General features: G+C 40.8%; 1 protein-coding gene across 1 annotated transcript in view; it reads left to right on the top strand.

Moving 5' to 3' along the window:
* EIF2AK3 (eukaryotic translation initiation factor 2 alpha kinase 3) overlaps positions 1-25,558 on the top strand; it is a 79,604-nt gene that overhangs the window by 22,046 nt on the left and 32,000 nt on the right. Inside the window, exons 3-7 of the mRNA XM_036751866.1 lie at positions 17,345-17,539; positions 19,007-19,137; positions 23,181-23,415; positions 23,628-23,790; positions 25,239-25,379. Of these exons, the coding sequence (XP_036607761.1) occupies positions 17,345-17,539; positions 19,007-19,137; positions 23,181-23,415; positions 23,628-23,790; positions 25,239-25,379 (865 nt within the window). The remainder of the gene's footprint in view (positions 1-17,344; positions 17,540-19,006; positions 19,138-23,180; positions 23,416-23,627; positions 23,791-25,238; positions 25,380-25,558) is intronic.

Below are 25,558 nucleotides of genomic sequence, written 5' to 3'. Positions count from 1 at the left end.
AACAAAACAAAACAATACCTCCACAACCTTCCAAAATGAAATTTTTTCAGTAGTGATGGTTTTCTCTAAAATGTTTTGATTAGGAAACCATTTTCTAACTATAGGTCGATCAAACACCTGAACAAGTTATGTTGAGGAGTGCTCTGATCGTTCAGTCCTGCAGCCGTGAAGTGGAGAGAAAAAAGTGTGCTTATTATTTTGCTGTAAACAGTGCTTGATTATTAATGAAAATTTTTTTTCTCTGAGAATGAGAAAGATTGACAGTTCTATTATATATAGAATGTTCTATTATTGAATATTTATTCTATTATATATAGAATGTTCTATTATAGAACATACATTATGTTCTATTGCACAATCGTATGCTGTAGGAAGATAATATTATTTGGCAAAACAGTTTTGATTTGCCTAACTTTTCTTTCTGCTCCAGATTTATTTATCATTATTCAGTTGTTTCATTTATGTCCAACTCCTTTGTGATCTCATTTGGAGTTTTCTTGGCAAAGATAATAGAGTGGTTTTCCATTTCCTTCAACTCCAGGAAACTGAGGCAAACAGGGTTAAGTGACTTTCCCCAGGGTCACATAGCTAGTGGGTGTCCAAGGCTAAATTTGAACTCAGGAAGATGAGTTTTCCTGACTCCAAGCCCTGCACTATCCACTGTGCTACCTAGCCATACTAAGGCAGCTTAATTCAGCTGAAATATAATGTAGATGATCTAACATGCTTCTTTCTTTTTGGTGGCAATAATTGTGGTGACTGACATTTATGTTGCATTTAAGCTTTGCTGAATTTTTGCATGTATTATTTAATTTGATCTGCACATGAACCCTGTAATTAGTTGCTGCTCTCATCATTTTACAGATTAGGAAATTGAGGCTCAGAGAGGTTAAGGGACTTTCCTGAATCATATCACTTGTGATGCCAGAAGTGAGATTCAAAACTAAGTGCTTGTGGCTCTCAGCCAATCATCGTTTCTAGTAGGCTGTGTTGCCTCTTTGCGGAGAGACTGACTGGTCTTGTATGATATGGTTCCAAAGGCAGTGAGTGGGTCACATCAGGAATTGACTATTGTGCAAAAAAGGAAGATATCAATAAACCTTTTTAAAAGAAATAAGTACAGTGAAATAGATACCTATGCCATGCATATCGGATGAGGTGGTAAAGCTAATATTTATAAACATAAATAAAAAAATCCTAGGAAAAAGACTACCTGATGTGTAATCTCATTTTCTCTCCTGTGCTAATTAATATGCAGTTTAAACCTTGACAAAGTCTTCATAGACTGTCCTAAAAATTCATCATATAAAATATTAGTTCTTGTTTTGAGCCCCTCATACAATGTTTGTACCCCATTGTTCCAAAACAAAGGGAGTATAACATATATGGTTTCTTAAATTGTACAAGCATTAAAATAATATTGTAAATTCCAGTAGTGATCAAAGGATATGAACTAACAGTTTTCAAAAGAAGAATTGCAAATTATTCACAACCACATGAAGCAATGCTCCAAATTACCAGTAGTAAGAGAAATTAAAATCAAAACAACTCTGAGGTTTCACCTTATACCCTACAAATTGTCAAACATGACAAAATGGCAGTAATTAATGTTGGAGGGATTGTAGAATGACAGGCACACTAATTCATTGTTGATGGAGCTATGAAATGGCACAACCATTTTTTAAAACAGTTTGCAATTATGCAGGTAAAGTAACTAAACTGTCCATACTCTTTGAACCAGAGACTTCATTACTGGGCTTATTGATAAAAAGATAATCCTCAAAGATGCCAAGATATCTGTAGCAGCCCCTTTTGTTATAGCAAAGCATCGGAAACAAAGTAGATGTCAATTGATTGGGGAATGGCTAAACAAATTGTGGTCGATGAATGTGATGGAATATCATTGTGCTGTCAGAAATGATGGGTGTGATGAATCCAGAGAAGCATGGAAAGATCCATATAAACTGGTGTAGGTGAAATCAGCAGCTCCAAGAAAACAATATACACAGTGACTGTAACAATGTAATGGAAAGAACAGCCACAGACACAATCAAAAGTGAATATGACAAAATGACATAGTAGATCAAATATGACTCAGTGGAGAAAGACTAGAGGACTCCCCCAGCCCACCCTTCCACAGGTGTCACACATGGCACAGGTTTTCAGACTTTTCCAATGTATCAATCAGTTGTGCTGATTTTTTTTTTCTTTGAAAAATACTCTTTGTTATATGGGATGACTCTGGGGGAGAGAGAAGGGAGGGATGCCGGAGATAACTATATTATAAAAAACAAAAGACATCAAGAAAAAGTTATTACAAAAGAGAAAATCTGAAGTACAAATACCCCATCTGTTCATCTTTGGCACGCTTGTTGAAGTAGAGCCTCATCACTTGTCCCCTAACTGAAAACTTGTCATATATTTATCCTTGTGTTAAGATGCAGAGGGTTTTTTTTCTAATTGTCTGTTTACAAAAGGAACAAATCCCACCTCCCACCCACTGCCACCCCCTTAGATTATGATTCCACAGGTAGTGTTTATTTGGGGGTTTTGATTTAATTCAGCAATGTTTAAACCCAATGAGGCATGAGTTTGTTTCTGACTGGTGAGGATGGAAACAGTGAGATTCTGGTGGGCTTCCTTCTCTTTCAAAGAGCCTTTTAAAAGACTTTCCTCACATGCTTAGCGGTTATTAACTGATGAATTGATTGATGTCGATCTGACCTGTGAGTTCATCTGTGTAGGGAGCTCCCAGGAAGGGCCTTCTTCTGCTAATGCCCATTAGAGCCTTTTCTATATCTTTGAGTCTGAGAGAGTTTCCTGGGATGCTGAGAAGGGAAGATACTTGCACAGGATCACATGGCTAGTCTGAGTCAGAGATGAGATATGAACTCAGGTCCTCCTGACCTGGAGGCCAGTTCTCTAGCCACAAAGCCAAGCTGCCCAGCTACTAATAATTTTCTTAAATTATCAGAGCTCATGAATTCTCTAGAAAGGATCTATTATTAGATGCCTGCACTTTCATTCCCTAAACCATGGTTTTTAGGAAATTTTGAAAGTTATTTTGACTCTTACCATAATCACTTCCAAACCAAATTTACTTTTTCCCTGTAGACAGATTAATAATTTATAAATCAATAGCTCTTACCATGTTAAAAAATTGAATCAGTTTTTTGCTGATTCTTCAGAAATGATCATGCTTTCTATTCAAACACAGTAAATTATTTGTTAAAATCTTGGGAAAATATGTAATCCAGTGGTGAAAACACTAGCTCTGGAGTCAGAGGAACTGAGTTCAAATCTTGCTTCTCATACTGCTGCCTGGGTGTCAGGCAAGTCTCTTAACCTTCCTCAGACTCATCTGTATAAAATGAGGTTGGATTGGATTGCTTCTGAAGTCTCTTTTGGCTTTAGGTCTGTGGTGCTATGAAATGATAGATTGTGCCCAGGATGAAAACACTTCAAACTCAAGAGTTTTCAAATTGGGCAAAATTGAAGCAGCCGGTGGCACAGAGGATCTAGAGAGCTCTGGGCCTGGAGTCAGGAAGACCTGAGTTCAGATCTGGCCCCAGACACTTCCTAGCTGTGTGACCCAGGCCAAGTCACTTCAGCTCTGGCTGCCTCAGTTCCCTCAACTGTAAAATGGGTATATTTATAGCATCTACCTCCCAGGGTTGTTGTGAGGATCAAATGAGATAATATTTGTAAAGTGCTTAGCACAGTGCCTGGCTTATGAGAGGAGCTGTAGAAATGTTAATTATTAGGTTTCTGTACTTGTAAATTGAAATTTAACAAGTTCCAAATTTTTTTGGTGAGATTCTACAAATGCAGAGTATTTTTTATTGCTCTATTAATTTGGTATGTTAAATAGTTAACTTTAAAAATTAAATTGAATTCTGTTTGGTTATGTGTTTATCTGAATCAGAAGAAATTAAGTTTACTCGTCTGTACTTAGCTATCACCACTACCATTGCAATTTCTCTGGCTTGAAAAATGACTGTCAATTGTATAGTGGTGCTACATTTGGCTAATTATGTAATTGCCTTTTTACTAATTATTGAAATGAAATACTGCTTTGATTTAATTTTGTTTTTATTAGCCCCCTGGAAAAAGTTTTGGCTTATAGCTGAATAGGATGCTGAGAACTGAACTAATTTAGTTCAAGTGTGTGCACTGCCAAGTAAGAAATGGATTTGACTGGCCTTCGAGGAAAGGACTTCGATGCACAATTTGTTAGTCACCATATCTGCTGCTCATTAATCTTGGGGAAGGTGGAGATAATTGTTTAAAATGCATAATGTTCACATCCATGTCGATGCAGGCTTATGGGCTAATTAATGAGTCACCCTTGCTCCTTGGTTTTTAATAGAGAAAATTTTCTGGTTTGGGGGTTGAGTGTAGAACAAAGGAGTATTATGTTTGAGTTACTGGCTCCACTGCATGTCTGCCTGGGACTGTGATTGTTGATTTCTTTGGAGTTAAGACGCTCTGGGGAAAAAGGGTGACTTTTTTTTATGATTTATACCCTCTCTGAGAAATTGCTGACTATAGAATAGGGGTTTTCAACTGATGTGAGGCAGTGTGGCCTACTGGAAAGAACCAGTCTCAGAATTAGGAAAAGCAAGGCTCGTGATCAGCCCCTAGAGATACTGGTGCTTCAGCCCTGAGGGAATGATCTCTTTGATCTCTGGGCACCTGGAAGACTCTTAGGTTGCAGAACAACCAATTGTTGTCAGTCAACCTAGGTAGAGGAAGTTTCCTTATCAGGAGGTCCCTATACCAAAGCAGTCATACAAGGGCCAAAAAAAAAAAGAAAAAGAAAAAGAATCAAGAGTAACACCCACATCTGTGCCCCTTTCTCTGACATGGCCTCTCTGACTGGTCGGCCATGTCTTTTGATCAAAGAGCATCACCAAGGTCTTGTGCCCTGCTTCATGAGAACTTCCCTGGCAGCACCATCTCTCATGGAATTCAGAAGATTTAGATGCTATGAGGCTGTGTAGGTCAGGCCTTTCATTTTTACCAATGATGCATCTGAAGCCCTGGAAAGTAAAGTGATTTGCCCAAGTCATGCAGGTGGTAAAAGACAAAGCTGGAATTTGAACCCAGTTCCTTTGACTTCAAATTCGGACCTCTTTCCACTATACTAGGGGTTCTTAATTTCCATGGATAGAGTTCATGGGGTCTCTTTACTTGGGTTGAAAAAAAATTAATTTCTTTTTTCAATAATTCCTAAATTCCAGTTCCCAATGTAGGCCTCAAATCTGATTCTGAGAAGGAACTCAGAAACTTCACCAGACTGCAAAAGGGGGTCCATGACACAGAAAAGGCAAAGAACCCCAGCACTACACCATTCTGCTCTTGTCCTTTCACTTTCATACAACTCCATATATTGGGGAATGTCAGAGTTTGGAGGAAATAAAAAACCATTCTCCCTCCCACAAAGGTTGGTGGGGAGCAGTGCTCCTGGTGCATGATGTATATTGTAAACTCTTATGCAAATAGGATATTTGAACAGGGAATGGGAGAGTAGACTTGACAGTTTTTTTTCTCTTTGGCCTTTTTTACCATAAGTAAATAGAAATTGTCTGTGAATGTTGTTGTTACAGGTGTAGACATAAACCACTGTGTTTGGCATGATTTTTGAGATTCTTTTTGGTTATTTTAAAAATGATTGCCTACTAAAGGAGTTTTTTAAAGGGTTATTTGTTTTTTTTTAATTCAAGATGTCAACAAGCATTTATTGAGCACCTATTGTGTGCCAGGCACTTTGCTAGGTGCTGGGGCTATTATTGTATATAGGGAAGAAAGACAGTTTTCTAGAATTTAGGAGGTGGGAAGTGGCAGGATAGATAGATATGAGAATCAGTAGCATAGACAAAGAGGAAGAGGAAGAAAGTGGAGGTACCCATTGTAAATACCTTCTGGAGGAGTTTAGCTACAAAGAGCAGAAGAGTTATAGGGATATGGTTAGCAGGGACAGAAGGATCAAGTGACTGCATGTTTGTAGGCAGTAGGAAATGAACCAGTAGACCAAGAGACAGAGTGAGGATGACAGAGAGGGCAGTCTGTTGGAGGAGACAGGATGGAACTGGATCACTTGAACAGGTAGTAGGTTTAGTCTTGGTAAGGAGTAAGGCCACTTCATCCTGTGACAGGGGGTGCAGGAGGAGGGTGTGGCTGAAGGCACCTGAGTGGTAGGACATGAGAAAGAGGAGAGAAGAGGGAGCTCATGGCTAGGGGCCTCATTTCTTTCTATAAAATATGAGTCAAGGTTCTCAGTTGACAGAGTGGGCTGGGTGGAGAGGGAGCCATGGGAGGTTTGAGAAGGATGAAAAGGTTTGGAAGAGCTGCTGTAGAGAGTGGGAGAATGAGTTGATAAGGAAGTATGTAGTAGGATTGCCTAGCAGCAGTGAGGGCCCAGTTGAGGTTGGATTACATAAATTTGTAGTGGACTCAGTAGAACAGGTGAGTGATTTTTTTTCCCACCTTTCTTCAGCAGCCCGTGTGTAGGAATGAAAACAAAGAATGATAGGAGTGATCCAAGGCTGAGACTTGGCTGGGTGTTACTGATGATATGATAAGAGAGAAAGACAGTATAGAGTTGAACTGGTTCACCAAAGGGTCAAGATGGGAAGAAGAGAAGAGAGAGGCCAGTGCAGGGGACATGGTCTAGGAGGGAACTGAGTGGGCGCAAGGGACTGGAATTCACTGTGTGGATGAAAAGTAGGATTTTTGGTAAAAGCAGGCAGAGGGAGAGGTGGAAATGGAATATTATGATAAAGAGTGTAACAATCTTTCGGTGTGGCTGAAGTGGGATAGAGAAATAGGGTGGGGAGCTGAGTGGTTAGGTAATTTGGGGGAGAGTCACTGTGTATGTTGAAGTCCCCTAGCATAAGGGCAGGCGTGGGGAGGAGAGAAAAATTGTGAACCAGGTACTGAACTCATTAAGGAAGGAAGGAGTTCTGTAGAAACAGCTACCAGGAGTTTGATTGGGTGGAATATATAAATTCCATGAACCCCAAAGGTGAAGAGGTTCCTGGATGAGGAAGGTAGGGGGAGAACCTGGAAGTGGCCACGGGGAGCAGGAGCCTTCCGACTCTCTTGCCTCAATCAATGAGCCAAGGAGAATGAGGGAAGATGCAGCCAGCACCGGAAAGTACTAGAAGCCAAATAATCCTGTTATATCTTTGTATTTTATTTCCATGCCAGGTAAACTTGTAGTTACTTTGGGGTTGAAGACTCTTTGGGGCAATTAAGCATGCTATGTGTCTGAACACTGGGTTTTCAGATTGTTGCTGTGAGGATTCTTGTAAGAGCTGAAAAGGCAGGCGGTATTTGAGAATGCCCATTTTCATACTGAACTCAAGGCAAGTAGGGGGAAAAATCCGTGTTTTCATTCAGGTAAAGGAAGTTTGTATTTATATTTAGTAGTGTTCATTTGTCTTCTGATACAGTAACTGGTACCTACTTTCTTTGTGTCTTCCCTCGCTGTCCCTCTCTCCATCTGTGCATTCATTTGGAACCCTGACTCCAGCCCTAGCTCCCCTTTGCTGAAGCCTGAGTGAAGATGGTGAATTTCCCTAGTAACGTGTTCCATCTGTCTTCATTATGCCAGAAATAGAGGATGAAATACTTCACTTAGCTACACGGGGACTGTACAGACAGAGACTTTTCTGATTGGATGTTTGCCTCTGTGTTTCTGACCAATGTGGCAAATTTTAATTTTTACAAAAAGAAAAAAAGTAGTGAAAATGCATTCTTCTCTTTTTGGACAAAAAAACAGACATTAACATTTAAAAATATGGCTAACGGGAAAAGCAAATCACTCAACAATTAGGGGACGTATTGCTGAGCAGTGAATTGGAACAAATAGCTACTTACCGTCTGACGGATCAGTGGAATGTATAAAATGCATCTCTGTAACCTACATTTTCTCTACCGAGAGATTTCAGCTGCCTCTCTGGGTGACTCATTCCTGGGCTTAGAAGGTGAGGTAATGCTTTTGTGAGGGGGTGATGTCATCTCTCTACCTGAAGTGCATACTGATGCTGCTTCCTGTAGCTTTCCAGGAAAAGCACCATCTGGGTTCACAGCTGGAGTTGGAAAGAAAACTCATTCTTTACATTATGTAAGTGGTGGCAAATGTTAGCAGACATGTGTCTGCCTAATCATAAGCACCTAATAAAAGAATAGCAGGTCAAAAGAGGAATTTTAAAATCCAGAAGTAAATAATTGCATAGCCTCATATGGGATGACTCGGAAATGCAATCTCTTTCCTTAGGCATAACCTGAGTTATCTATACTGATAAATAGTTGCCACTTCTATAAAGGGACAAGTTTGAGGAAGTCTTAAAATTTTTTCCTTTGTCGGTGAGATCAATATTTTCAGAACCTTTTGTATTTTACCTTTCCTTCTGGCTTGAATCCGTTTAGGTCTATTCCTGACAGCCCTGTAGAGTGGAGGATAAGTGAAACTTCTCTTTAATTTTAAAAGAACATGGTCAGATGAAAGGAAAACTTAGCATCGTGGCTTGATTGGGGGAGCTGTTACTCTTACCTTATCTTTTCACGTGGTAGTCTAGTCTCACTGAATACTCCTGTTGAGCGTGGTCTTACTCAGGAACCAAAGTAGTTATTTAGGAAGAACTTGGAAGTTTTAGGAGAACTGAGCAAAAATGGATTTTTTCCCCAGCTTCTCTACCCTTTATCCCTTCCATTCTTGTTTGATAATACTCATTTTTCTTCTTCCATGTTAAAGAATTATATATAAGACTGAGGGTAATTTAAATACCTATCATTAAATTCTGGTGTCAAATTATATTCAATATTTTAGTGTAAAAATATATAGACATGGATATAAAAATAAGAGATTACATATAAGTTAGAGGACATTAAAGTATTTGCTTTGTAAGTTTGGGCAAGCCACATTATCCCTCTCAATTTTTCTTAGCTGTAAAAATAGGGATGATAATTCCTTCCCTTTCTACCTTACAGGACTGTTGGGAAGACCAGTGAAGTAATGGATGTAAAAATTCTTTATATACTGTAAAACACTATAAACATGTAAATTATTGTTTGATGACCATATATGTATTGTAACATAAGAGCAATATAGGAGACTCTCATTGATAAAATCACACATTACAGTAGGCTGTGCATCCAGCAGGCTGTGGGCTAATCTCATTAAGTGTCCAAACGTGAAGTTGGATACTCTCCAAAATATCTCTAGGAGAGGAAATATGTAAAAGCTCTTCATGTTACCCGAGTTCTTTAAGAAGAAAATGGATGTAAGAAAAGAATGTGAAGAGTAAAGTAGTGATGTAAGCTTTAGTGAAAGTCAGAGGCGTGGAGGTGGAGTGGCTGATAGCCTTTGAATATTACATTGAATATTATATTGAAATAGGGACAGTCTCACATCTTAAAGTCACCAGAACAGACAGAAGTACCGTACTCATTGGTGTTTTCTGGCTTCAGATGCTAATAGCCGTGTGTGTGTGTGTGTGTGTGTGTGTGTGTGTGTGTGTGTATGTGTGGATAAGTACACCAATAATAATAACAGCAGCAATAACGTCGTGGAGAGCCAGCATTGATAGAGCCCTTGGAGGTTTGCAAAGCTCTTCACAACAACCCTAGGAGAACGGTCGCAGGCCCAGGTCGCACAGCTCAAGTGGATAAAGCAATCAGATCTTCCTCCCACGAGTCTGGCTGTCTATGTGCTATCCCACCTGTTCATACTTAGAGGATGACTTCTAGTGTTAAATGAGTTGTCTTGACCTACAGCTCAGGGAGACATTACTTCAGGGAGGATTTTTGTGGCATTTGAGTTAAGCCTTAAGGAGTGGTCAGGATTTTGACAGGTAGAGTAGTGGGGGGTGAGAGGGAGATATTCTAGGCAGAGACTATGGTCTGAGGAAAGGCATGAAAGTATGAGATATGTTTAGGAAATTAAAAAGAACTCACTTTGGTTGGAGTATAGGGTGAGTGTAGGGGAAAAGTGGGAGATAAATCACAAGGTTCACTTGGGGGCTTCTAGTGGCAGGCCTTGAATGCCGGGCCAAGGAGTTTGAATTTGATGGGCTAAGTGTTGGGCAGCTGCAGAAGGGTTTAATGGCTGAGGCTGTTGGTATTGTGTAGAATGGGCTGGGAAGGAGAGAAATTTGCCTCTGAGAGCCCCCTTATGAAGCCTTGACTATATTCATGGTGAGATTTCATCAACTTGTTCCTTTACTCTATTTAGGCCTCTCTTTTTCCATTACAAAGAGGATGTTGGGCAAGAATCTTTTTTTTTTTTGATTGAATTTCATTTCATTTTATTTATTTTATACATTTTTTTTTTATTTTTAGTTTACAACATTCAGTTCCACAGGTTTTTGGGTTCCAAACTTTCTCTCCCTCCCTCTCCTCCCCCCTCCCCCCCCAAGATGGCATGTAATCCAATGTAGGTTCTATATTTACCTTCACATTGAACTTATTTACATTAATACTTCAGTTGTAATGAAGAATTATAATCAATGGAATGAATCATGAGGAAGGAGAAACGACATCAATTTTTTTGTTTTTGAGGAGGGAAGGCAGGGCAATTGGGGTTAAGTGACTTGCCCAAGGTCACACAGCTAGTAAGTGTGTCAAATGTCTGAAACCGGATTTGAACTCAGGTCCTCCTGACTCCAGGGCTGGTGCTCTACTCACTGCACCACCTAGCTGCCCCTCGGGCAAGAATCTTTGAGCTCTAACATCCAGTGCTTCTCTGGTACCAGGCAATGAAGGTTGAGCCATGGTGATGACTGGGAATGGACAGGGGCAGGGAATGAATGTGAGAGACACATAGGAAGAATTAATGTGGTAAAGTGGCCATTATGTGCAGAGCACTATATTGGGCGCTTTGGAGATACAAAGATGAATGGGAATATTCCTGTCCTCAAGGAGGTCAAAAGTAACGCTGAGGTTTGGCCCTGGCTTGATTAGGCATATGTTAGCGTCCTTAACAGACCATTGAAATACACAAAAAAGGCCTCAGCACAGTCCAAACAGACATGAAAACCTCATGCGCCTTATTCTTAGGACAGGCCTTCATTCAGAGCCTACTTCCTTGATCCAGTTAGTGACAGCAGGTGGGGATCTGATTTCCCGTCCCTCTTTCTGTTAAAGGGAGCACCATCCTTTCAGGCACCCAGGTTTACAACCTAGGAGTCATACTGGATTCTTCCTGTCACTTTCCTCTTAGATTCAGGCAGTTGTCAGTCAGTAAACATTTATTAAGAACCTGCTATGTGCCAGGCACTGTGCTAAGCATTGGAGTAGCGGTTGGTATATTCTACCTCCCCCACATCTCTTGCAGCTGGCCCCTGCTCTCCACTCTCACCACAGCCACCCTACTTCAGGCCCTCCTGACTTCTCATCTAGACTGTTGCAGTAGCTTCCTAAAGGTCTCCTTCCATATCCCTGCCAAATCTGTCTTCCTGAACTGCAGCTATGGCCATGTCCCTTCCCCATTTGAGAAGTTTTAGTGGCTTCTGAGGTAAGATAAACATACTCCTGGACTTTAAAGTCCTTCATAATGTGCCTGTGACCTTTCTTTCCCGTCTGACTATACATAATTCATCATTATGCCCTCTATGCTCTAGCCAGCTGTCCTATATGCTAGTCCCGCTTTCGTCACCCTGACCCCCCCCAATTTGGAATGCTCCCTTTCCTCACCTCTGGCTTGTGAAGCTCCGGCCTTCCAGTCAAGGTGCAGCACCTTTCCTGATGATCACAGCTCTTAGCTCCCCTATCCCTAAACTTCCTTCTACCTATCTTGTATGTGTTGTTTTGTATTTACTTCTCCATGAACTTGTTAATTCCTCTCTCTAGGAGGTAAGCTCCTGGAGGGCAAGGACTGTCTCTCTTTGTGTTTGTACTATGGAGCCTAGCACAGTTGGGGCACACAAGCTCCTTCCCCTCCCCCTCTCAGAGAGCCTTCCGATGCGATGAATAAGATTTTTTAGAGAGGAAAAAAAGTCAGCACAACTGATACATTGAGAAAGTCCGTGTCATGTGCTGCATGTCGCATTTGTGGACCTCCATCCTCCATGAAGGGGGGGCGGGGGTGTCCCCTCATCCCTATTCGTTGGAGTGCTGCTTGATCTTTATATTTTTATTATGTTTACTTTGGATCTTTTGGGGTATAGCTGTCCTTTCCATTTACATTGTTGTTGCGGTCTCAGTGTGTCTTGTGTTCTTGACTCTGCTGACTTCACTCTGCATCTGTTCACGCACATCTCTTTCCATGCTTCTCTGTGTTCATCACACCCATCATTTCAGACGGCACAGTGATATTCCAGTACATTCATGGGCCATGGAACACAAACTCTTAATTAGTGCTTGTTGACAGATTGATCCTACAGTGAATCAGAAAGGGTTTTGTTACAGGCAGGGGCAGGAAGAGATGGCAGCTGGTGGCCTAATAGGGAGGGAAGAAGCACGAAACTATAGAAAACAGAAGCAAGAATTGAAAAAGTATAATAGTCTGGCCCATTATTCCTTGTGACAACGATAGTGGCAAAGCACAGTATAAGTAACTGATGTGGTACTGCTGAAAAAGTGCTAACTTTGGAGTTAGGGGACCTGAGTTCAAATCCTGCCTCTGACACTACTTGGGTGGCCTTGGGCCTGTTTCCTCATTTTTAAAATAAGGGAGTTGGACTAGATTGTGTCTGGGTCCTTTCTAGCTCAAGTTTTAGAATTCTTTGTTTTTAATGATGAAGAAGAGGTGTGATCTATTTTAGAAAGATTTTCACTGGAGAAAACAAAAACAACTTTAAAAGGAAGAAGCATGAAAGAGGAAAGCTTTCTGCTGCAATAACTTATGCTTACTAGTGCTTTACGGTTTTAGAATCAGGTGTGGTAGTACAAATGCTGGGCTTGGAGTCAGGAGCCTTGGGTTTGACTTCTGGCTTACCAGCTGCCTGCCCATGAGCTGGTAAACCTAGAAAATGGACATCATAATATTGCTCCACCTACCTCAGGTTATTGTGAGGGGAGTTGCTTTTAGCCTTGAAAGTAATATATGAAGTGAGTCGTTGTAATGCGCATCACTGAGTTTAATTCACACCAGTCCTGTGAGGCAGGTAATGTGTTATCCCTGTTTTATAGATGAGTAAACTGAGGCTCACATTGACATTTGACTAGACTCATGTAGCTAATAAATGGCTGAGCCAGGAGCCAAACTTAGGGCTAATTACTATAAATCTTTTAACCACACCATGAAGATCTTGGATTAGAAAATCCAGTTATGTCGATACCTCAGTGGTGTTATAGTCCTCAAAGTGGACTTTTCTTTCTTAATCCAAAGGAGATGTGAAGATGATCTTCCTTCTCTGATAAGTCTCTGCACACCAAAGCTTTGCTTCGCAGCAAACCCAGGCAGGAACCTTGAGCCTGCTTCCTTTTCCAGGTAACCTGAGTCTTCTCCTTTGTTGCCAAGCTTCTGGGAAGGCCCTGTGGGTTCATGGAACAAATGCTGGGCTTGGAGTTGGCAGAGATCTGACTTCTGCTCCAGAGGCTGGTGCTTACTATGAGTCGATGAGCAGGGCTTTTTATACCTGAGCTTCAGTTCTTCATCTGTGATGGAGGAGTAATAATGCTCGAAGCACCCGCCTCACTTTCTTCTTCCTCCTCTCTCTCCTCCCTCCTCTTCTTTTTCTCCTCTCCCCCTCTAGAAACCTGTTTAACCATTTTGTCATTTCAAAGGTCCTCAGTTACCTTGTCACCAGAGCCTGCCTCTCTCCCCTTTCCTGTCCTGCTTTCTTCACTGGCCTCTCTTCCTCCTCCTCCCCCATCAATGTGGCAAACTGAGTTTCTGTCCTTGGCCCTCCCTTCTTCTCTCTATAATTTGTTTTCCTTAGTTGCCTTATCTACTTTCATGGTGCCAGTGATCACCTTCCTGTAAGATAAATCCAAAATCTGTATGTCTAGCTCAATTAGGTTAGGCTCCCTGTGTTCAGAAACATGTCAGTGTTCAAAAGAGAACACAGCTGTCCTAAGCTTGTTTTCATTGTGCACTCACTGCTTGGTTATGCATCCTCAGCTGAGTGTCTTGTAACCTCAAACTCACTGTATCCAAAACCAAAACCACAGAATCTCCGAGGCCCTCCTGTCTAACCTGCACCTGAACAGAAATTCCCCTCTACATCATGGCTGCAATGGTCATCCAGCCTTTATCAGAAGGCTTCTAGTGCAGGGGAGCCTCCACCTCCAGAGGCAGGGCTTCACACTCATGAGTACATGGAGTTGTTAAGAAATTCAGAGTGCCGTCAAGCCTCTGCCTCTCTGTCTCTTTAACCCATTTTTCCTGGTTCTCCCTTTTAGGGCCATATCCCTCTCCCACATGAGCCCTTTAAATAGCCGACGACAGCCATAACATCAGTCCCAGTACACAGAACTGATCTTTTCGGGGCGAGGTCTCAAGGCCCCTCGTCAGTCACTTAGCCTCCATCTGGTTGCTATCTAGCTTGTTAATGGTCTTTCTCTGATTTAGTCCTTCAAATCATAATCATAACAATAATAATTTATTGTTGCTGTTCAGCTATTGCAGTCATGTGACCCCATTTGGCATTTCCTTGGCAAAGATACTGGAGTGGTTTGCCATTTCCTTCTCCAGCTCATTTTACAGATGAGGAAACTGAGGCAAAGAAGGTGAAGTGACTTGCCCAAGGTCACACAGCTGGGAGATAGCTGGCACTAGCTTCCTGACTCCAGACCCCTCTAGCCACTGTGCCACGTAGCTGCCAATAATAATGATAGCTAGCATTTATATAGTGCCTACTGTGACAGGCACCATGTGCTAAGCTCTTTAGAAACATTATCTCTTTTGATCCTCAAAACAACCCTGAGAGGTAGGTGCTATTATTATCTCCATTTTACAGTTGAGGAAACTGAGGCAGACAGATTATGTAACTTGCCCAGGATCACCCTGTAAGCAAGTGGCTGAGATAGGATTTGAACTTGGGTCTTTCTGTCTCAAGGCCCAAATTTCTATTCATGGTGTCCCTAGGATCCTTCCAGAAGAGTCATAAAAGACGACTTTGAAAAAACTTGTGAAGTGACTAGCTAAAGACAGGACATCTGGAGACAAATGAAGAACCAGAGTTTTCTTTAAAAAAAAGTATGGTAAATAAATAAGCATGATAAAATAACTGATTTTTAAAAACCTTAAAAAATGATTTAAAAAAACCATGAATACCAACCTCCAGGGACAGTCCAACGAGATGTTGACCTCTTGTGCACTGTGTACTAGACACCTCTTAATGCAGCTTGAGATTGCATTAGCTTTTTATTGGCTGCCCCTCGAAAGTGCACCTTAAGAGGTTTCCTCTTCTCAGCGTGTGCATGGCCATTTGTCCGGCATGTCATAGTAGGATTTCCTTTGCTGTATAAGTTGGATTAGATCACTGCCAAGGTCTACTAGCTCTCGGCTTCTCTGATGCCGTGATTAATCAGCCTGCTGACTCCTGTTGAGCTGTGAGTCCAATAAAGGGAAACAGCTGTCCAGACTTGTGACTCTCTTCTTAGACTTGTGAAGTTGGTTTTCTTTCCCCAGGTAGAAGACTTTATACTTATCTTCATTTCATTTCATCTTAGTGGATTTGGTCAGCTTCTTCTAGTCTGTCTGTCAAGATCTTTTTGGGTCCTGACTTCGTCATCTAACATGTTGGCTACCTTCTTTGTAACATAAGAGTCTTTGAGTCACTTGAAGGCCTCAGGAGGAAGCCAGTGAGTATCCAAGCTGGGCCATGACACCAGGCCTTCTCAGCTTCAAGGCCAGCTCTCTGTCCACTCTACCTTTGCTGCCTCTCAAGAAGCACTTAATAGATGTTTATTGAATCTTGTCTCCCTGTCCTAGCAGTTGGTCAGGAGTCTAGCAAATGTCTGATATTCTCCTCTCTCCAATGAAAGGAGTACAGGATTTGCTCTCAGGGCCCCCATAATTATGGACACTTATATAGTATTTAAGGGTTATAAAGACCTTTCCCACAGTTATCACATCTGATCCTCACAGTAATGTTAGGAGGTAGATGAAATTATCACTCTTTATAGATTATGAAATTGAGGCCCCCCAGAGGTTTTGTGACTTGCCTGTTATCACAGCTCATAAATGTAGAGGGGAAACTCTGGCCTTGGAGCTGCAAGTCCAGTGCCTGGGCCTTTGAACCAAGCTGCCTCTGCTTCCAAATAAGACGACTGCCCGTTGTCTGGCCTTGCTGCTGACTGACAGAAAGCTGCTTCAGAAACCATTCTGTTTCCTACAGAAGGTTCTCTTTTGATCATGTGAAACCTAATAAGCATAATGCTTCAAAAATAAATACAGCTGTGGAGTTCCTTTGTACTTGGTTTCACCAAAAATGTCAAGTGTAAAGAAACTCTAGGTTCACAGTGCTCTTCGTCTATTAATAATGTTTTATTTGTGGATGTGATGCTTTCTGTTTCTAAAGTGAGGGAAACGGTACATTTTTCTGTTGAATTTTTGGCTTCCCTTTGTAATTATGAAGAAAGAAAAAAGAAATCAGAATCTTAGGCTTCATCAGTGCTTCTAACTGTATGGTACCTAAGTATGGGAACATAAGGAGCCATATGCTGTCTGTGTTTGGAAAACTCTTCAGTTGAACCAGGTGAAGAAAAGAATACTTAGCTTTCTTTCAAGGATTTAAAAAAAAATAAGCAAATAGCTCCCTCCCCACCACCTTGTTTATGAACTTGAAAGTAGTTTCTAAGGAACAGTAGTAATACATTCTGAAATAGACTTAACATTAGTGACTAAATTTTGTTTCCTATTAGATCTTCTTTGGAGAAATTGCATAAGCAATACAATCTGATCTGTAATCCTTCCTTGTTTAATAACTACTTACATATGCTAACTTTGTATTATGTTGTTTGTTGAATGAAGAAAGATCACTTAGGTTGTTAATTTTAATTGAAACATCTCTAAGTGATTTTTTTTTTTTTTTGGAGAGGAGGGTGGCACTTACCATATTGATCTGAAGACGGGATGTATGTTTTTCCCCCTCTCAGGTTTTTATAAAGCCTAGGTGACTTTTTAGCTTATGCATTTACATTTTTTTTCCTTTCAAAGGATCTCATTTTAAGGCCATGACCTATATTCAAGAGTAGCCTTATCATTGGATCAATCCCATAATTGTGTGCTATATAATAGTGGTTTTAGAATGAAATGTATAGATAGCCTCTATTTAACTTTCCTAATGTCAATGCCCATAGTTTGATGTTTTGTCAAAATCACCCAACCCTCAGCTAATGGCCTTGGTTTAAATTTCCTGACTTTTAAAAAGTAATGTTACTATTTTAGGTATTTGGGAATAAAATGATCATTCCTTCCCTGGATGGAGACCTCTTCCAGTGGGACCGAGAACGGGAGAGCATGGAAGCAGTTCCTTTCACAGTGGAGTCTCTGCTTGAGTCTTCATATAAGTTTGGAGATGATGTTGTTTTGGTTGGAGGAAAGTCTCTTACCACATATGGGCTCAGTGCCCACAGTGGAAAGGTGAGTGAATTGATGGGATCTCTATTTTGGGCATAGGGAAAGAAAGATGGCAAAGATGGCACTGAAGGATACAGTACTGAAGAAGTAATCGAGAAGGGATACTTGAGGTCTCTTGTTCTGTATTCTTCTTTTGAAGAATTTAGAGTGCTTTTATGTATGCTTTTATTATGTAAGTATTCACTTATTCTAACAAACAAATGAAACTTAACAAAAGTCATCGATTATCCTGCAGACCAAGAAAATGACCTAGGCCTGGAGGTATAAATTAGAACCTCTGTGGCAGTGAGAGTTGATTGGAAAGATTTGAACTATTTAAAACTCTCCTTCTCCTTAATTCTTTAACTAGATGGTCTGTAAGTCACAATATGATGTGGGTAGGCTTAGGATGATTGCACGCCAAAGAATCCATATCTAAGGATGTTTTCACATGCATTTCATTTCTGACTTTGTGAGAGGACAGACGTATCTCCTTGCTGTGCCCTCCCCCTCTCCCAACCAACTCACCTGGGTGAGATTGTTAAGGTGATGTGATGTCATTCATGAATGTCTCCTGCCCTGGGAGTCCTGAGCTCTGCTCCTCGTCTGACCCCACTAAGGTCTTGAGTCTGAATTTTCTTCCTTGTGTAATGAGGGAGCAGGGTAGACTAGTCAAGCCTTCTTAATCTTTTTCCACTCGTAACCCTTTAGCACTTCTTCAACTGTGGGTCCCACAGTTTAAGAAGCGCTGGACTAGATTCTCTTTAGACCCTTCCAAATATAAGAATCCTCAGCTTGTGATTCTAGGTCCTACTACACAAACTGGTACCATAGCAGGGTTATTTTTCTGATGGTTTTCATTCAATGCCTGCTAAGATTCCTTCTTTGCAAAAATTTGGAGACATTTTTAAGCTGTTAGAAAAGGTTTCTGACGATACCACCAAACACTGGTGTTATAACAACATTCTGGAGACTTATTTTTACTGATGTGGAAATATCCCCTAACTTACCAAAGACCTTTTTCCATGAAAGAAAGATAAGAATACTTACTCTCTGTCCCTCACCGAGTTACAGTGAGTGCCAAATGAAGCAGTCAGTCTGAAAGCATGTTGTGAAACTACTATTGAGAAGGCAGCATCGTAGGGAATAGGAAGCTGGATTGGCATTCAAGAAAACCTGAGTTCAAACTCTGCCTCAGACACCGACTCAGTGTGATCCTGGGAAAACCACTTTAGCTCTGAGTCTTGAGTTCCTTATTTCTAAAATGAGGGTGATAATAATAATCCCTACGTCACAGGATGATTGTGAGAATTAAACTAAATAGCACCATTAAAGTGCTTTGCCAGCCTCCAAGTACTCTGTGAGGTGTTGTTACTCTTACTAATGCGTAGGTTTCTTTCTGCTTCCAAGAATTATATTTCTCTGTTCTCTTGTTCTTTGTAGCCTTTGGATGTTGGTGGCTGATGGTTTTCATTGCTTACTTCTTTTCAGGTGAAGTATATTTGTTCGGCCATGGGCTGTCGCCGATGGGATGATGAGGAGCTGGAGCAAGAAGACATTCTCCTTCTACATCGGACACAGAAAACAGTCAGGGCTGTTGGACCACGGAGCGGCCATGAGAAGTGCGTATTCATAGGAAGTGTTTTGTTGCTGTTCAGAATTTTTTTGTAAGACCAGGAGTCATACATTTCTTTTTGGAGGTTTGACTTGCCAAGTGCTAATAGAGAGTGGCCCAAGGACTGTGTCTAGTGCACCAGTGGAGGTGTCATCTCAGTAATGTATATGTGGCTTCTGGTGACACAGATCACAACCATACATACCCATGGACAATGGATACTTTTCTTTCACTTGATTTTTTTTGGGTGTGAATACTTAGGCTGAACTCTAGAGTGATCATGGATCTCATTCAGGAGGCGCTGCAGTGTCCAGGGCTTGATAGCAATTAGAACCATATCATGTGCAAAGAAGAGCATCTGGAGAACCTTACCATGGAATCCCTCTTCACTCTGACACTGGCCACACCTTTGGCTTGTTCTATAGCCCATTTGATCTTTCTGTTCTGAAGGTCACCAAAGTTATCTCTGTTATTGCATCTTTCAAAGAATATTGTATGATTTTGACATATGCATGGGAGACAAGTTCTTGAGGGAGAGCATTTAAAAGGCAATGTTTTGCTTTGCCAACTGAAGTGTTTTTCTGTAGTTAACAGATAAGCCCAGTGGGATCTCGTACTCTACGGTTTTTGATTGATTGTATGTTAGTAAAGACAGGGTTGGCTCTGCCGTGTAATTGGAAGGCCTGCTTTTTCTCTCCTCATGCTCCCATCAAAGATGCCTTCAGTGGATGAATATAGTTATTCTGATATAAATTTTATATAAATGGTAAAATGGCCTACTAAATATTTTTTATTTGTTTGGTTTTTTTTTTCATTCCCCTCAGGTAACAGTAACCTGAAAGTTTTGGGGTCTTTAAATCATCCATTGACATATAATAAAAGTATGGTGAGTCTCAGTGCCCTGCTCTGATATCTCATCATCTCAGTTCTGGAAGTCTGTGCCTGGGTAATCTAGGTCTGGTAGGTTCTCCTTTTCAGGAAAGCCACAGGTACAGGTACAGGTCACAGAGTGAAGAGGGTGCTTCAGAGGACACCTGATCTAACCTACACCAGAGTCAGATTTCCTTCTACAATACAGCATTCAACAAGGGGCCATTTTGCCACCCAGGGCATTCATTTTCATTTTACTTGCATTTATTTGGCATCTACTTATTTTTGTAAATGTTCTCTTCCTTGAGGGCAAAGAGTTTTTTTTTGACTTTGTATCGCCTGGCCTAGGACATTGTAGATGTAATAGATGTTGGGCAATTGACCAATTTGTAACTCTAATTATTAAGAAGCTGGTTTTTCTCCCCCCATATCAAGCCTAAATCTTCCTCTTCTCCCTAGTCCTACCTTCTGGGCCAAACAGAAGAGATCTGTCATGTGCTCCTCAAGTTTTTTCTTCTTCAGGCTAAATATCCCTTAGTTCCAAGTTCTTGTCTAGCATAAACTAGAGAGATACTTCATCATCTTGATTGGCAAATCATGTTATTCTCAACATGGAGGCTGTCTGGCACTGAGTACAAATGGAAGAAAGATTCCCTATAGATGTTGAAGTCCTCCAGATTATCCTTCTTGTAGAAGAAATTATGTTGACTGCATCCAGCCCCAGGACATTGCAGAGCCTCTTAGATGAGATCCATAATAACTCAAAAGTTTGTGATAAGTCAGGGTGAATAAAGAATCTCTCTTTTCCCGTCTGTGACGTGCAATTGGATGGACAGCCCGTAAAGGTGAGAATATATCCAGTAAACCTTGGGCAGTCACTACAGATGGACAGTGAACTGGACCCAGAATGGGTAGGAGAAGAGTGGATTGGATTCCATTTGGGGAATTGTGCCATGCTCTTATTACCTCAAACCTCTCTCTGAAACAAAGGTTCATCTTTTTAACCCATATTCTTCCGGTGATGCTCTGTATTTGCAAAGCATAGAGTACCACGGTTGACAAAAGATGATGGTTGTAGATCACTCAAAGAGTTATGAAGGGAAGCGTAGTGGGAGTCAAGTATAGCATTTTGCCAATGAAAAACTGAGGGCTATAAAAGATATCACCATAGAAAGATGGTGGGAAAAGGAGGTGAGCTCGTCATCCTGCAAGGTCAAGGCACGTGCAACATTGGCTCATGTGCAGTGTCAGAACTAGAGCAAGTTTCTGGAGTGTTGGCATGTCCTGTGTCAAGGATTTGTGGGAGCACAGAGGATGAGGAGGCTTGGAAAGGTTGTGATCTGTGCGCTCAGAGACAAGCGTGCACCTTAATGACATCCCAGAGCTACCCAAGTGTTGTCAAATAGAAGGACTCATGTAGGTCATACCTTGTCTAGACTGTGTTTATCAAAGTGTTCCATGAAGAGTGTGATCTTTTTCATGACAGCCCCGTTGAGCAAAGACAGATTGGTTAACAATACTTTCTGCTCAGTTTTGTTCTACCCGTTGGACTGTTCTCATTTCTCTTCACCAGGTAACTGTATCTTTGGGTCTTGAAATATAATTTTATGCCTCTTGTCTCAGTATTATTTCTTTTGTTGATGTAGTTCTTTGCAAATAGCAAGTTGCTTATATCATGAATATATTACAATACGTGGGGATAGGGAGTGGATCTATGATTTCATTGATCTAGCAAACTTCCAAATGATAAATTCCTCTACCCATGCCAGTTGGCACCTTCTCCACCACATATTGTCTTGGAGGGTTACCTGGGACACTAAGAGGTTAAGGGATTTGCCCAGAGTCCCACGGCCAGGGTGCATCAGAGTTAGGACTGCAACTCAGGTTTGCCTGGCTCCTAGTTCATTTCTGTCCTTTATGTCATGCTCTACTGAGGCACAAGAATGAGATGTCCTCAGTTGGAACTGCTCCTCTGATTTTTAACTCTGCTCTGTGCTTGCATCAAGCACCTTTAAATTTAAACTTGCTGCAGAATGACAGCATTGTTATGTCATTTTTTTCCCTCATTCAAAAATAAGCCAGGTTTTTAGATCTTGCTTGTCTGCTCTGATGCAGAATTTTTATTTCTTCACTGAAAATAGCCCCTCATCAAGATGACAAGGAATGTTTCTTCTTTTTTCTTTAGACCAGACCATGAGTGGTAGCAGTTTTGGATAGCTGCTGACTACCTGACATCAGCACTCCTCCTCTGGATGGAATTTAGTCCATCCAGTGTGTAGTGAGTGCTGAGTCAGCATAGAACTTAACGTACACTTTGACACGTAATTCTGCCAAGCTTTCACCAGCAGGAAGCTGTTATGTCTTAAGATCCATTCTCTAAATGTAGTCTTTACTAGGAGCCATGTAGTCGGATGACTCATTTCCCAGCCCAGCTATTTTATAGCTTAGTGACAGAGAATACTTTGTCAATATTTAAATGATTTTTTCTACTCTTGGGACAGCACATAAACAGATGGCCATCAGTGGCTTTTTAAGTATTGAAAAATTAAAACAATATCTTGAAAGAGCCAGTGTTATTGTCTTTATTGGGGTAGATAGATTCAGAAGTTCAATGTCTAAGTCATAGACATGTAGGTTTTAAAGCTAGATGGGGACCTTAGAGGTCATCTGGTCCAGGTAAGGAATCTGGAGCCTGGAGAAGTTAGTGACTTACACAGATGCTGAATCAGAGGTCCAGGATTCACATCTAGGTCCTTTGACTCCAAATCCAGGACTGGATTTTTAAAATAGAGAGATGGCAGGTTGCAGGTGGCTTTGTTCTATTTAGGGTCACCTGTACAATTATTTTACTGCATTCTGCTTTTACAAAACCATTCTGAATCTGGGTTAGAATGTTTGGGTGGAAAGAAAATCAGTGTCTGAAACCCACGCATATGCAAAATGTTTTGCTCAAAATGTAAGGTGTTAAGTCATGAAATAGAGCAATTTTTTAAAAGCTCTCATGCGCCCTCTAGTGACCTAAGTCAGCACAACAATATGTTCAAGTACTGAGACAAAATTGGTGCGATTCCTTTTGTCAAAACTTAAAGTTTTGTTATGTGTTTCTTTAAGCTAGAAGAGTGGTATGCTTAGTTTTGTTATTTAAATGTAATTTCTAAAATGTGCCTTTGTAAATTTAAGGTGGAATTTCAGTGTTGGCCACTTTGAACTGCGCTATGTTCCAGAGATGGAAACTAGAGCTGGATTTATTGAAAGTAATTTTAAATCCAGTGTTAAAAAAGGAGAGTCTAAAATCATTTCAGATGTGGAAGAACAGGAAGCTGCCCTGCAGGACACTGTGATAAAGGTCTCCGTCACCGACTGGAAGGTTCTAGCCTTTAGCAAGAAAGGTGGACATCTGGAGTGGGAGTATCAGGTATTAAAGAAGCAGAGTTGAAATTGCCAGGTGTTTGTCATGTTTTCAGGGCTCATTCCGGTGGGGTGAAGAGCAGCCATCCTTTGGGTGGGTGGGTGGGGTTCTCCTGGTGCTGAGATTCTTGTAATTCAGACTATGTACAGTTGAATAAATTAGGTACACGGATGGCCACTTGGTTGGTAAAGTCCAGCTGTGACCTTCTCTTTGTTCAGTTTTGCACTCCAATTGCTTCGGCTTGGCTGGTTAAAGATGGGAAAGTCATTCCAATTAGTCTGTTTGATGATACAAGTTATTCATCTGAAAGTGAAATTCTAGAAGATGAAGAAGACATTGTGGAAGCTGCCCGAGGAGCCACTGAGAACAGTGTCTATTTAGGTAAGGGAGAATATGTTCTTTATTGTAGGGATTGTGGGCCTGAAGACCTGGGCTTTCCTTACTTCCTTTTGACTTCAGATGTTTGTAGAGTAAGTCTGAGTGCAAGTTATCGTTTTTGTGGTTCCTAGTTAAACTCTAAGTCTTGGGTTGTTCTCTATAAACACTGCTTTCATTTAGTATCCTGACTCTTGTCCTGATGTGGCTACTTATCATATCTCCCTATCCCCTTGTGAGAGGGAGGGGGAATGATGGGAAGGGACTGTCTTGTTTAAATTTTGTTTGCACCTAGCGTAAGGACGTATACCAAAGAAACTTAGTAATGTAGAATCCACATTCATGTTTTCCAACCGTTTATTCAGCCATGAATCTGAAGAAAATGCTAGTGTTCTTATGGCCAGTGCAGGACTTGAGCTTTTAGTATGGTGCTTTTCACAATTGCAGAAATTATCATTTGAAAAATATTCATGAAAATTATTTTCTAAACTCCCTTTCCCACAATTACTCTAGCAGTCTGAAAACAAGGGGCAGTGCTTGAAAATAGAACGTCACCTTCTACTTGCCTGCTGCCAAACAACACTGGAGGAAATAGTGTAATCTTACTGGGTCCACTGGTTGGTGGGGCCCCCCTGAGTTTTGTGTCATAGCTTTATTTTTATTTGATTTAATCCCTATCACAACACCCATAGTGGTGTTTCAGATGTTTTCTTCTTTGCTCATCTTTTGCATGACCTATCATTCCCCCTCCCTCTTACATGATTCCTGCCTTCCAAGAGTTTGTAATCTGAAATATGGGTCAGTACCTTTGACCCGCCAACATTTGGAGGGAGCTTTACTTAGGACCTATGTGTAACATTTTGTTCAGATTACAACAAGGTGGGGGAAAAAAGGATGAAATTCCCTTTGATTACTTGTTATGTAGTGCTATTTCTCTTCTGGTGAGATTAAATTCAGTTTGACAAATATTTATGAAGCCCCTTCTCTGTGCGGGGTGCTAGCTGGCAGATTATAGAGATAAAACCAAACGGTCCTCACCCTCCTGAGGGGATATAGTATGTACACAAGTAACTGATTACACACATAGACACGTTCAAGAGGGAAACCACACACAGTAGATTATTACTTGAGAAATCCAGAAACACAGCTTCCATATTTGTCTTTCGGTTGAACATTTGTAGATAAGACTTATGATATACATCTAAATGACCAAAGGAGGAAAATTCAAATTTATTTGTGTTTTAGATTCGGTTCTGACCATCAGCCAAGGCCCACAAGAAGTAGTATTTTCTAGTATCATCAGAATAATTCACTAGCCAAACTTGAGTTCTTTCTGTCCTACATTGTTTCTCTTTGAAAAGAGGATTCTAGCATGTCGTTCATCAGAGAAGAACTAAAAAATAACCCTCTTTCACATTGTTGGTGGGATCATTGTCATCTGGTTTACCCTTTAGGGATGTACAGAGGTCAGCTGTACCTTCAGTCATCAGTCAGGATTTCAGAAAAGTTTCCTACGAACCCAAAGGCTTTGGAATCTGTCAGTAATGAAAATGCAATTATTCCTTTGCCCACAATCAAATGGAAGCCCTTAATTCGTAAGTAATAAAACATTTACCCTATTGTACATTTTTAAATCCTAGTCATTACCCTCTTTGCTGTGGCTGTTTAGGCATTTTATAATTTAAGACCCTTTCTGTGTGATACTGAAAGACCAAGCTTTACCGATGAACCCGAGGGCTAAATGTTCACCTTCTTTACCAATAGATTTTAATGG

This window comes from Trichosurus vulpecula, chromosome 3 (assembly GCF_011100635.1).
Source record: "Trichosurus vulpecula isolate mTriVul1 chromosome 3, mTriVul1.pri, whole genome shotgun sequence".
Classification (NCBI taxonomy): domain Eukaryota; kingdom Metazoa; phylum Chordata; class Mammalia; order Diprotodontia; family Phalangeridae; genus Trichosurus; species Trichosurus vulpecula.
This window is presented reverse-complemented; position numbering and strand designations above follow the sequence as displayed.